This window comes from Rhipicephalus sanguineus, chromosome 7 (genome assembly GCF_013339695.2).
Source record: "Rhipicephalus sanguineus isolate Rsan-2018 chromosome 7, BIME_Rsan_1.4, whole genome shotgun sequence".
In the NCBI taxonomy this organism is placed as follows: Eukaryota; Metazoa; Arthropoda; class Arachnida; order Ixodida; family Ixodidae; genus Rhipicephalus; species Rhipicephalus sanguineus.
Genome location: NC_051182.1, coordinates 133,682,591 through 133,694,693, shown reverse-complemented (window position 1 = coordinate 133,694,693; position 12,103 = coordinate 133,682,591). Strand labels below are relative to the sequence as shown.

The 12,103-nt window shown below is 47.8% G+C and overlaps 2 protein-coding genes across 3 annotated transcripts in view; one reads left to right on the top strand and one right to left on the bottom strand.

The window, feature by feature from the left end:
- Positions 1 to 519: 519 nt before the first annotated feature.
- Positions 520 to 6,914, bottom strand: LOC119399980 (40S ribosomal protein SA). The gene is made up of 6 exons (XM_037666885.1): positions 6,785 to 6,914; positions 6,182 to 6,346; positions 5,033 to 5,232; positions 3,862 to 4,155; positions 2,626 to 2,748; positions 520 to 772 (listed from the first exon to the last, which is right to left on the bottom strand). Exons 2-6 carry the CDS (start codon positions 6,312 to 6,314, stop codon positions 575 to 577), a joined length of 948 nt encoding a protein of 315 aa, XP_037522813.1. The 5' UTR covers positions 6,315 to 6,346; positions 6,785 to 6,914; the 3' UTR covers positions 520 to 574.
- A 186-nt stretch (positions 6,915 to 7,100) lies between these two features.
- LOC119399979 (protein N-terminal asparagine amidohydrolase) overlaps positions 7,101 to 12,103 on the top strand; it is a 21,335-nt gene continuing 16,332 nt past the window's right edge. Inside the window, exons 1-3 of one of the 2 annotated variants that reach the window (XM_037666884.2) lie at positions 7,101 to 7,259; positions 11,427 to 11,511; positions 11,989 to 12,091. In XM_037666884.2, coding sequence (XP_037522812.1) covers positions 11,428 to 11,511; positions 11,989 to 12,091 — 187 coding nt within the window. In that variant the 5' untranslated portion in view covers positions 7,101 to 7,259; position 11,427. The remainder of the gene's footprint in view (positions 7,260 to 11,426; positions 11,512 to 11,988; positions 12,092 to 12,103) is intronic. The other variant, XM_037666883.2, reaches the window with a different exon arrangement.

Sequence of the window (12,103 nt, the reverse complement as noted above, 5' to 3'; positions counted from 1 at the left end):
CAGGCCAAAATAAGAGATTTCTTTTTCACGCAAATAAAACGTTCTGTTGCATCGTGTGTGCAGAATTAGTTGCCAATTCTTGAATGCGCCGATTGTAGGTGATTGTCTGCCACTGGTAAGGTCTCGGGGCCTGTATTTTTTTATATCGAATTTTTCATATATTGAACTAATTCACGATCCCGTTTGATATATCCGTGTTAGACTGTACAATGTTAGGAATGTACGTTTATAACGAAGCTATTTTCGTGTGAGATGTAACTTTGTTACAACGAGGTTTGAGTGCATACCCATGTAGACCAGGAATGCAAAACTGCAGTGGCATTCAAAATGATTGACATTAGATGGGCTGTGTGAAAGGGGTCTTACAGTGATGTTACACTCCGTGAACCTAATGATGCACAAGTGAATGGGTGCTATGCCCTCGTGAACTGCCCGTAGGATGTCTCTTTAGCTTAACCATGATGGCTTTGTCGTCTTCAATGTCTTCGAGTGAGTGCACAAATAAGAATGCCCTGAAGCAACTGTACAGCCACATGGGAATCTTTATTGCCCTCGTGTTGGACAGAGGTGCAACTCAGGCCCAGTTGGAGTCTGCACCGGCACCCCATTCGGTGGTGGCAGTGGTCGGTGCGGCCGGCGTTGCAGACCAGTCCTCGACCGCTGGGGCAGCGGTGGACCAGTCCTCCGCTGCGACGGGCGTCACGCCCACACCCACGGCAGCAGGTGCAGGTGTGGCGGCGGCAAAGCTCGGCACTTCGGCGGTCGCGGACCACTGCAAAGAATGCACAAGAAGTCCAGTTTCAGATAGCATAGGGACGTAGAGAAGCCTCAGAGCAGAATGAGACGTTCGAAATGCGTGCAGAAGTGCCATGAAAAGCAATCGAACATAGGTGTTTCTAACATCGAAACTACAAAATGCTCACACTATCGCACACCAGAAGCGATGCAGAAGGACGTGACCTAAGATGCATAACTTCTGTGATAAAGGAGACATCTTGAAGTCGACTTGGAACTCTTGTTCACATTACCAATTGTCTCAAGAATGTACGTGCACATAAATGAGAAAAAATGGATGGCTAGACGGCTGCTCTAAGAGTATCGCATTTTCTTGCATATAGCCCACACCCATAAGTACTCTCTCATGGTACCACATTTTCTCATGTATAGCCCACATCCACAAATACAACTCGCAGAATATTTTTTTAAAAAAGGATCACTGTACATCAGTGTGAACAGTACACCGATATTCACATATAACCTGCACCCAGACTTTATCTCTAAGTTTTCTGTAAGTCTTGCGCAGGTTGCATGCAAGAAAACGTGTAGTTCAACTGGTACGGTGCTGCACAACATGCATTGCACAGCAGCTGTGTTTTCGGCTCCCACAGGGTCCACCTGTTGCATTTTGTCCATTTCTTTTTTTTTTTTTCCCACGACAGTGATACAGTAAAAGCTCGTTAATTCGACACCCGTTAATTCGGAAATTTGGATGGCTCTATTGGTCCCGGCCAAAGTGCATGTTAATCTATAGGACCAAACCTTCGTTAATTCATCAGAATTGGGCTCCGCACCGCTTAATTCGGACAAATGCTGACGGCTGCCGCTACACAAAAGTGTGGTAAAGCATCGCTGGCACCACGGGAGCGAAACCGAAACCGGAGTGACATCGCCATCGTCATCAACTAGTGGGGGCGATCGCAGCGTCACCGAACGTCGGCGTCTTCTTTCTTCGCTCCAATGCGCCTCCGACGCCATTTTCCCTTGTGTTGTGTCGGCACCGTCTCTTCTTGCGGAGTTCTCTTATTTTTCCCCGTTGTGACCGTGTTTACATGTGAGGCTCGAGCATGCGGCAGTAGCTGACGATGGCATCGACGAGTTATCAGCCGAGTCCACCGACGATGACTGTCCGGCCTTCGATGCTGTCCTTCCCACAAATATGACCCTTCAGGACTACATCGCGATTGATGATTGTGTCGCCACGACTGGTCTCCTGCCCTATCAAGAAATTATTAATGATGTGACCTCATCGTCGCACCTCACGGGAAGTCTCGGAGGCGCTTTTGATATTAGAGGACGTTTGCCTGAGCACTTGCAACAGTTTGCGTGCTGTTGGCCGTTTGGAAGAGTTAAGAAAAATTGCAATGTCAGCCGGAATCTGCGCGAAAACGCAGACGACCATTACAAAATACTTCAGCAAATAAAGGTATGCCTCTGCAACTTGATTTTAATGTTGTTTTTCCTGTTTATTCGTTAATTCGGCATTAGGTTAATTCGGACATTTTTTCCGGTCCCGTGAAATCCGAATTAACGAGCTTTTACTGTAGTCACAAAGTACAGCCGCACCCAATAGGAGTTGCAATGTGGTGCCCATGGTCAAAGTGGTGCCAATACTGCGCGGTGGCATCGACATAGAAAACAACCAGTGACATAAACACCGTTTCGACTAGTAGTATTTGCAAAACCAACTTCCAATTTCACGTTTGCTGTTGTTACAGGGTAGGCTTGGGTCCCTTTCAACCACGGCCACCATGCTGCAACTCGTATTGAATGCCACTGCACATTATGACCTTAGGGCCGGCCAACAGGTCTGCAAGACAAAACAGGGAAAAAGAAAATGTGACTCACGTCGGTGACCTCAGCGGGAGCCGCAGTCACGTCGCCACCACCCCACTGCTCGGTCGGGTACTCGGCGGTTTCCTTGACGGCCCGTTCGGGAACCACCGCCTGAGCCTGCTCCTCCTTCTCGGTCTGCAACGACAATAGCGTGGGGTTAAGGACTATCGGTTTGATGACACTTTACTGGTCGGAACGAGAGCGCCAGCAGCAATCCAGAGTCAGTACAGCAGAAACCTCATCTTTACGTTCCCATTTCGTGCAATTCCTCAGTGGGAACATTTGCGATGTTTATCAACGTTTTAGTGAATTCGGATTGTACGTTTTTTCTGCATTTTCCCCCTTCAAAAATGTATGAACGAGGTCCAGCTGTGTAACCCGGCAACTCTCTTTTTGCCTTACACCAGTCGTGACTGGCAAACAGACAGTTAACACAAACGGTGCCGACCGAGATCATTGCATCATCTTGGTCCTGATTACAGCCTCCAAGGCCTTTGCCTGCTCTCACTGTAAATGCGAGCAAACAGGTGAAGCAACTCATTCCTCAGATAGAAATACCAGAACGAGAGTACATACGAACGCAGAATGTGCCATTCATATCACACTACACATTCAGAATCAACCCGCACCACGTACTTCAACTATGAGTGAACCCCGACAGTTTGAACTGCACTTATGGGCCTGTCAATGCTCGTTTCCCTAGCCGCAACGACAGATCTTGGACTATGCTCCTCGACCAAGTTGTGACAGGGCGTTTTACTTTGCCACTGGTTCTGCAAGTCACAGATGGCGAGCGAGTGCTGGCAAGCACGAAAAACGGGCACATGCTTCTCGAAAACGCACGAGTGAAGAAAATGATGGGAGAGTGCTTGCATCACGAACAAGTAGGTTATTATATTGTAGCAACGCTTTCAGTTTCTCGCTACGCCGGTTTTGTCAACCACGTTTAACGCTGGCTGATCGTGCCGATACCACGAGCGGAACTTTGCTTTGACCACTAAAGAAGGATCAAAAGGAACAGCAGCGGGAAAGACATCACCCCAACTCAAATGAGGTAGAAAGTTCAGGGGGAGATAGAAGCATGAAGCGATGAAAAATTCTTGGAACAAGGGGTGTTGCCGGAGCCAACGTTTTAACGAGCGGTCTTGTCTTCAAGGCAGCACTACAGTTTGCGACACAAGTTTGTGCAGCACGTGGCACATTCTTCAAATACCTGTCTGCAACACTAACAATCCTGCGAACACTCACCTCCTCAGGATCGCGGTAGAAGAACAGGTCGACCATGATCTCCCAGGGAATGTCGCGGAGGATGGATCCGCGCATGCGGAGCACCTCACGCGTCAGCATCCACCACAGCAGTCCGATGGAGTGCTGGCTCTTGTTGTTGCACGGGATGGCGATGTCCACGTAGCGGAGGGTCGCGTCCGTGTTGCAGAAAGCAATGACGGGCAGGTTGACGTACGATGCCTCCGTCACGGGCTGGTGGTCTGCCCGCGGGTCGCACACGACCAGCAACCGCGGTTCGCGGAATGCGGCCTGAATCTGCGATTGACGCAAAAGATGCACCGTTCAAGTCTCTCTGGGTGACACCAGGAAGCGCAGGGATAGCATCTTGCGGCTTTCTGAGTTAGGGAGAAATTAAGAGGACCAGAAGAGACTGCTTGAAGCCAATGGGGGTTGCATCCACAACCTTTGCACCCTGCATTGCTATGTGCTACAGAGAATGTCGTTGTGTGTAAACCATGCAAATGTTAGCCAGTGCCACTTGTGGCCATGGCAGTTAATGTGCATTGGTCTTTTCGACAGATTGCATCACAGAGCATGTGAATAGGAGGTATCCATGAAGCTCAAGCCCGCCAGGCAGTGCCAGCGATGGCCTACATCGGGCCATCATAGCAGTGGTCGTTCAGTGATGCAGCATATGACAGCCTGATCTCATGTGAACATGTGAAAAGACATCAAAACAACACGCACGGCCAAGCACCTTAGTCGTAGTCCTATGATGACGACCACATGCTTCTGCCGTACTAGCGGCCCTTGCGGATGACATCATGTGAATACCTCCTAGAGGGGGTATGCACTGGGCCTCGATCCTCAAGGTTGCAACGCCATCTGTCAGTGCTGTCTGTGCGTCGGCGTGCAGGAGGTGTTTTGGAGGTCCCTAGTCATTCGTGCCGTATGGATCGTTGACGCAGCGCGTGCGCAGACCGTCAAAATGGCGACCCCGCCGCTACGCTCCTCGCGGATGACGTCAAGTGCATATCCCCTATACAGTGATTAGTTTGCTGACCTGTAAACCTTCACATGCTACCTAAAATGGGGCATACATTGCACACTGCAGAGCGTAGCAACCTGAGCAATCCAAAGCCACTTGTAACTGAGCGCTATGCAACGACTTTGAGTAAGCCTTTCTATGTACCTGGTTAGTGAAGGTACCGGGCGTGAAGCGGCCAGCAATGGGCGTAGCGCCGGTGAAGCTGGCGAACTTGAGCACGGCCCGCTGTCCGTACGGGCGCGACGAGATGGCGCACACCTCGGCCGGGTTCTCGATGGCCACGATGGCACGGGCAGCCAGCAGCAGCTTCTCCCATGTCTTCTTGAGGTTGATCAGATGAATGCCTGCGCAAATTGAGTCACAAAACGATTATTTGAGACTTCGAAATCATCATGTCCACGCAATATACAACGCGTATGCTTTCCTTTGGGCAGAACGTCTTCTGGAGGTAGAGTGAGTGCCTGAAACAACATCCACGCAAGAGAAAAACACAGAGCATGAGGAAGTCCTCTTCGCAACATTATCCTGCACGATTCTATCACGCACGTTCACAGATTCTATCCGTGTAATGTCTGGCAGCACCAACAACAAGCTTACGAAGAACTGACATTTAGTGAAATAGTGCGCGCCCCCCAGCGTACACTTTGCGAACATCTGCAAGTTGGATTTCCTGCAAGAATATTTTCCACACGAAAGCTCTCGTTCCAAAGTGCCTTTCTCACTCTAAGTGCATTCCCTCCTCCACATTCCTGCAAAGGGGCGTGAGCACCACAGAGGTTTTTAAAAAATTCCTGCGGAAATTCTATGGTGTAAACAGAGAAGCCAAAGGAAAGACAGGGACGAGTGTTCAATGGAAAAGAACTGTTTGCCTGCTGGTCTGGTCGAGGATGTTGGTGTTGGAAAATAAACTTGCTCGCGCATGCGCAGTAACTAATTTTGCAAGGTGTCATTGAAGTCTGGGGCTTTTACGTGCCCAAACCGGGACAAGATCACGTGGAACGTCGCAGAGGCTGCCGAGTAATTCTCACATATGGTTCTCGTAACATGAACCTAAATCTAAGTAAAAGGCCAGCAAAACTGAGAGTCGACTTCTGACCTATTCAACTTGCAACATGACTGACGAAGCGCGTATTCAAGAACCAAACCTTTCCCGCCTCGCGACCTTGTGTAGCCAACAGGTATGCAACGTTGCTGTCTAGCACGCAAGTTGTGACCGCTTCGCGCCAACACGCGCACATATAACTGTACTAACGTTACAGCGTTACCTAAACCGGTAATCCTAGATGCACTCACCATCGGGCCGGCGCTTGAAGCAGTACTCTTTCATCTGGAAGTCCAAGTTGTTAGTTCCCAGGTGGGTTTTTGCCGTCAGCATACGCCTGACGTCGTCTTCCTTCAATGCCAAAACACTGCTGCCTCCCGACATCGTGGTAGGTACCGATTAGCAACGACGGACTCCTACGAAATGAAGATGAACAAATCACACGTGCGACACACGATCAAGAAGAGAGACGTTAGGCCTAAAAGCCCTCCACAACACGTGGACCCACACTGTGCACACGAAATCTCTCGTAGTCACGCTAATCTACGCTCGATCTCGGTAACCAATCTTCAACGTCGCTGTCAGAAGAAAAACTGACGCGATTATACCCCGCGTAACTGATTACAAGCGCTACGCACAGCAAATACACTCGTTTGCGATCCTAGCAACAAGTTGTCCACGCCGGCTTGACTACCGGCCTACAAGCACGGCTTATGAAGCATTTTACGGCAGCAAATACCGCGCTTGTGATATCGCTCAGTAGTAGAGACATCGATCTAAGTTTCCGGCAGCTCCGTAAGAAGAAATTACGCGCGTAAATTGCAGAAAATTAGCAAAACAATGGGACCACGTACTGAACAGATGCCACTTGGGAGGCGATTGCGATGTGAAAGACCGTAACGGAAGTTGAAAGCGCGCTTCTCGCTGTTTCCGGTTGAGTCCTAATACGTATACTCTAGCTTGCGAAGTAAAACTAAAAGGACGAATATATAAAGAGCAAACACGATTCTCCAATTACGAAGTCCTTAAAATTAACGTAAAACACCTCCTTAATTACTTATTCGGGTTTTTATGAAGACATCTACAGATATTTAGGCGTACAAAGAATGCAGGACAGGTGTAGGTATTAGTACCAATCTTACAAGAGAGAAAGAGGTACACAACAGGTTGAGTGGGGGAGGAAACCGGAAGTGGGTTCGGAGGACAGCGTGGTGCATGTCAATCTTGCTGGTCGCAGCGAATTACGGTGGGAATTTGTTTACATCGGTGGCAAGTACCAGGGACTCCGCATACTTCGAGTGATGAAGACGGCGTGAACACAAGCAACAGGTGCGTAGGTCCAAACCGCTGTCAACCTTTGATATGTACGCGTTTCAGAAATCCCGCAGTTGTGGAAGCGTCATCATCCCAAGACCTCTCTGAGAGGGGGACGCTTTCGGTCCTTTGGAGGCGTGACCAGTCGGTCGTGCTCGCGCTGTGCCGTGCTCGTCAGTTGTCACTTGCCCCGGCTTCATTCAAGATCGCTTCCCGAAATCTGACGCTTGTTTGCAGCGACGTTCGCGTTTTGACCTTGCATTCCGTTGCTCTGCGCGCTTCGCAAGGAAGCGAGTCGTCGAACGAAGAAAACCCATCGTGTCGTACCAATTACTTCAACTGGCGCATCTCTTGTCGACTGATCGATTAGCGGCTGTTTGAAAAACGTCGTTAGGATCGCTCCACAATCTCCCGCAGTTCCCCATCAATTCGCCAAGTTTGCGTGGCGTTGTAGCGTCGTTTCGCAGAGCGGGCACTTAGCTATGTTGCCTGCCTCCTCCCCCTCCTTTCCTTTCTTTCAACCGCCGAGTCAAAACAAAGAACTGTATCGGCTACGCTGCCTAGGCCTAATTAAGGCGCTTAATTATCGCTTAAGCGCGGGCGTGACATCATCGTCGCTCGGGTATCCGACTCGGAGAACAACTCCGAAACGTCGCGGGCCCCAAAATGCGCATCGGAACGGTAGTTATTTCTTTTACGGCAACATTTTTTTTTTTACTTCAGAATCGTACACGAACGTCGGATCCGCCGCGTTTGCCAACAAGTGGTGTGTCTATCTTTTAGCGTGTTCTACACTATTTCGACTGCATACCCAACAAACTGCAGTGTTCTTGTATTTACATAACTCTCACAGGAACAATAGGTTAATTAGAAAGATGTGTTTGGGTAAATACGTTCGATTCCGTGCTCGCTAGACAGCGAGTCAATTACAAGCCGCGGTTTTCCCGGCTGTAAATCGAAGTTTTTTAAAATGGACTACATGTCATTTAAGCTGAAAAACGCTACAAATAAAAGAGGGTAAAGTGCGTTGGGGGTGCTAGTCGCTGCGTCATTGAAACTGAACTGAAACTGCGCACGGAACACAAGTAGACTGGACGAGCGCTGGCTTGCGCTCGTCCCGTCTACTTCTACTCCTGTTCCGCCCCCTGCGCAGTTTTATTTCAGTTTCAAATGAAAAGAGTGGACGTGGCTTCCCTTGGAAGCGCTTCGCAAAATGTGTAGTAGTCTATGAACATTCGACGCAGCGGGAGGGTTTACACTTCCTTGTAGTACCACCAGCTGATTCCTTGCGCGACCTGGTTCCACGACGGGGGCACCTGTTGACCCTTCATCCTCGGATAATAAACCGTCTCTGTATTGTTTCTTCTTCTTGTTGCTGCTGCAGTCTTCGCTGCGTGGCCTAGCTAGCTCCTTCGCAAACGACCCGTTGTTTTGTGCTGCGTCGGGCACCCGCCGGTTTTTTGCCTGCCTGGTGCATGTTCGGAGCAGCGCTTCTCGAATGGGGTCGGGTCGCAGTGATGAGGGGTGTGTGTGACATTAAGCGGAGAGAAGTACGGCGGTGTGTGATATTAAGCGGAGAGAAGGAAGCGCGCGTTTGGCGTCATTTTCTTCGTCGCTGCTGCTTGTTTTAGCCCATGGTACTGGTTTTTCTTTTTTCGGGAGAGCCTGGCTGGGGAGCTCTCGGGTCGTTGCTTTGCTGGCATTTGCCTCGCGCTGTGCTGCCATCGGCATCTTATTCTCTGGCACTCTTCTCGGTTCTGCGAAGATTGGGAAATGCACTGCGTGTAAAACACTTGAATGAAGTAAGCATGCGAAATAGAAAAAAGAAAAGGAAATAGAAAAGAAAAGGAACTTACCAACTCTAGCCAACATTTCCCACACAGGTACAAGAAATGACGTTCAGTAGTTAAGGCCTTCAGTTCCTAACTACATTTTTTCTGGCGGCACTGCTGTACGTCTGAATTCAGTGGTGTTTGACTTAATGGTGTCGGTAAACTAGCGTTTTTTAAAAGTCTAATCTGCTTTCAAGGCTAGCGAAATGTAGGAATTGGCATACTGCAGTGCCATTGGCCTGAGTTTGTGGCTGTCTAGCTTTTACGACATTGCAACCAACGACAGAAACTTTGGCCGTTACCTGTATCCATGTAATGCAGAAATACCGTATTCCTTGTCACGTCCAAGCTGTTGCAATTCTGAATTGAATTTTGCTAAGTGCAACATGCGACACGTTGAAAGTCGTGTATGAAAATTTTTTTAACATGATAGACGTTATTTCAAATGTTCCAAGTTTTCCGTACTGTGTGACCTATGACATCGAGGGTAAGCATTTCACAGTCGACTGATTTCTGGCAAATGCATTAAGTATTGAATGACATTAAGGCAAATTACATTGTTTGCCAGTGTGGCACCATGGAAATGGCATTAAATCTTAAGGCATTAGGGAGTTAGTGCCATCTTCCGTGCCCGTGTTTCACGGGTGTAACGGATGCCTGTGCTTTCGATCACTTACGTAAATGTGATGAAACAAGACAACAAAACGAGAGAAAAAAAAGATAGTTGCTCATGCGCACACGGGGGAGGGACTTGATGCGTTATGCGTTTGTTGTGTACGTGTATTTTAGACCTTTCTCCCCCCCCCCCCCCTTTTTTTTGACAAGCTTGAATTGCGAGAGGAAATAACGATTGAATGTCTCCAGTAATAAAGTGGAGGTGTTATCGGAAATTATTGGGACACAAGGCAGAGCTGAGTAACTTGACAGCCATGCTTTTCTGAACAAAAAAAAAAAAAATATATATATATATATATATATATATATATATATATATATATATATATATATATATATATATATATATATTATTTGACCACATGCTGGCCTTATTGGGCCAATATAACAGCTACTGAAAATGCATAGAAACTTGAACTACAAAAAAAGAAAAAAGCACTTTTCCTTATTTGTAGTTTATATTGGTTGCCGGTTGCTGCCTGCTTCGAGAGATATCGCCACACTGTGTGCTGTGCACCAGCCTGGTGTCGCATCGTGGCAGCATCCGCTAGGCAAAGCCCAAGGTTTATGTCACACAGCAAGGGCAAACAATTGCATCCTAATGGACGAGTGCACAGTGTACGAAGGTCGCGCAATCGAATCCCGGCCGTGGCGGTTGTATTTTTGGTGGAGGCGAAAATGTTTGAGGCCCGTGTACTTAGATTTAGGTGCACGTTAAAGAACCCCAGGTGGTCGAAATTTCCGGAGCCCTCCACTACGGCGTCTCTCATAATCATATCGTCGTTTTGGGACGTTAAACCCCATATATTATTATTAAATTATTAGAGTGCGCAGTGTAGTGTGGTGGTAGTTTGGTGAGGTGTGTCCTTGGGAACATGCACAAGATTGTGGCTGGTATGATCTCCAAGCAATCTGCTTTGCTTTTAGCCATTTCATGCTTAAATCTACTCTTGAGTACAGGAAAGCGAGCTATTTGTTTAGTTTCTAATCTGTTTATGCATTCTCCCGCTCCTATGTGATGTCCGCGAAAAGTCCCTTTGGGTAAATACAGAAAAAATAAGAGAAAAAAACCATATCTGTGGACTTTTCCGATCGGATTGTTCACATGGCATGAGAACATACTGTGAGACGTCTGTAAATAAGAGAGATTTGACCCATCGGTTTAGATTTGACTACCGACGACTGTTGTGATCCGAGTGTTCTTATCTTTACACGCTCCCAAAGTTCAATTCTTATCTAACACTTCTGGCAATATTTGGTTCCTCACTGTTGCTACGATGTGACGACAGGAGCACGTTGGCGCGAGTTTCGAAAACGAGAACAATGCAAACAGGTCGCACTAATTTGGATTGTTAGTTGTCTGCGTAATATACATTCGCCAAATCTTTAACTAGCATGCACGAGCGGCAATTTTTTCTGTGTGTCTTCATTATATGACTGAATTAAGTTCCAAAAAGATTGAGGGCAAACGCATGCCCACAAAATGATCTTTTGCAACTTCGTTCTATCATATGGCGCTGACACACAGAAAAGTCGCCGCTGCGCACGCTAGTTAAAGATTCGGGCGGCTGTACCTGTTCGGTCTTCCTGTGCTGTTATGTGAGTGCGTTGCTACGGTTGTTAAATCACTCTTTACTGAACTGCCCTGCAACTTCTTGCCTTTGTCTTCACCCAGGATGCCTCTAGTGATAAACGGGGCCGTGGTTGACCAGCTTCCACCCGACACGAGGACGCTGTTCGAGACGTATCCGCACTTCAAGGTGAGCATTAGGACAAAGCTCCATCGAAATGACACTCGCATATGGAGAGAGAGTCAACTTTGATAAATTAATACGCAAAGAAACCACGCTAGATACATTACGATTATTATTGTCTTGTTTTTTTTAGTATGTACTGGCTCTTCAATGAAATAACCGGGGATGTTCTGGTTGCCAGTTCCGTTCTTTGTTCTCTGTGCTGGTAAAGTGTTGCCATGCACGCTACTGGCATTAGTATCGTGCAGTTTTGCTGGTCATCAAAAACTGCTGAAATATGCCGTTTTCGCGAACCCATATCCCACAATCCATCAGCACCCACCACTCACTCGCCCATCAAGTGGGAATGTTATTTGACATGAACATTCGGAAATGATACTCTCCAGCAAAGTGGGACGGAAGCTGCCTTGTTTATAAAAGTTGTTAGTTTTTAGCGTCATCTGCGCTTGCAGTAAGGGTTCGCAAATAATTTTTTTCTCGCAGGAAATCGCGGCAGCTCTGATTTCCCAAGTGCCCAAGGTCATCGGCCCTCTTGGTCTGTTGTACGTCCACCAGCGCGAGTTTGCCGTCACCGTACCGCAAGACAGTAAGTTCTCAC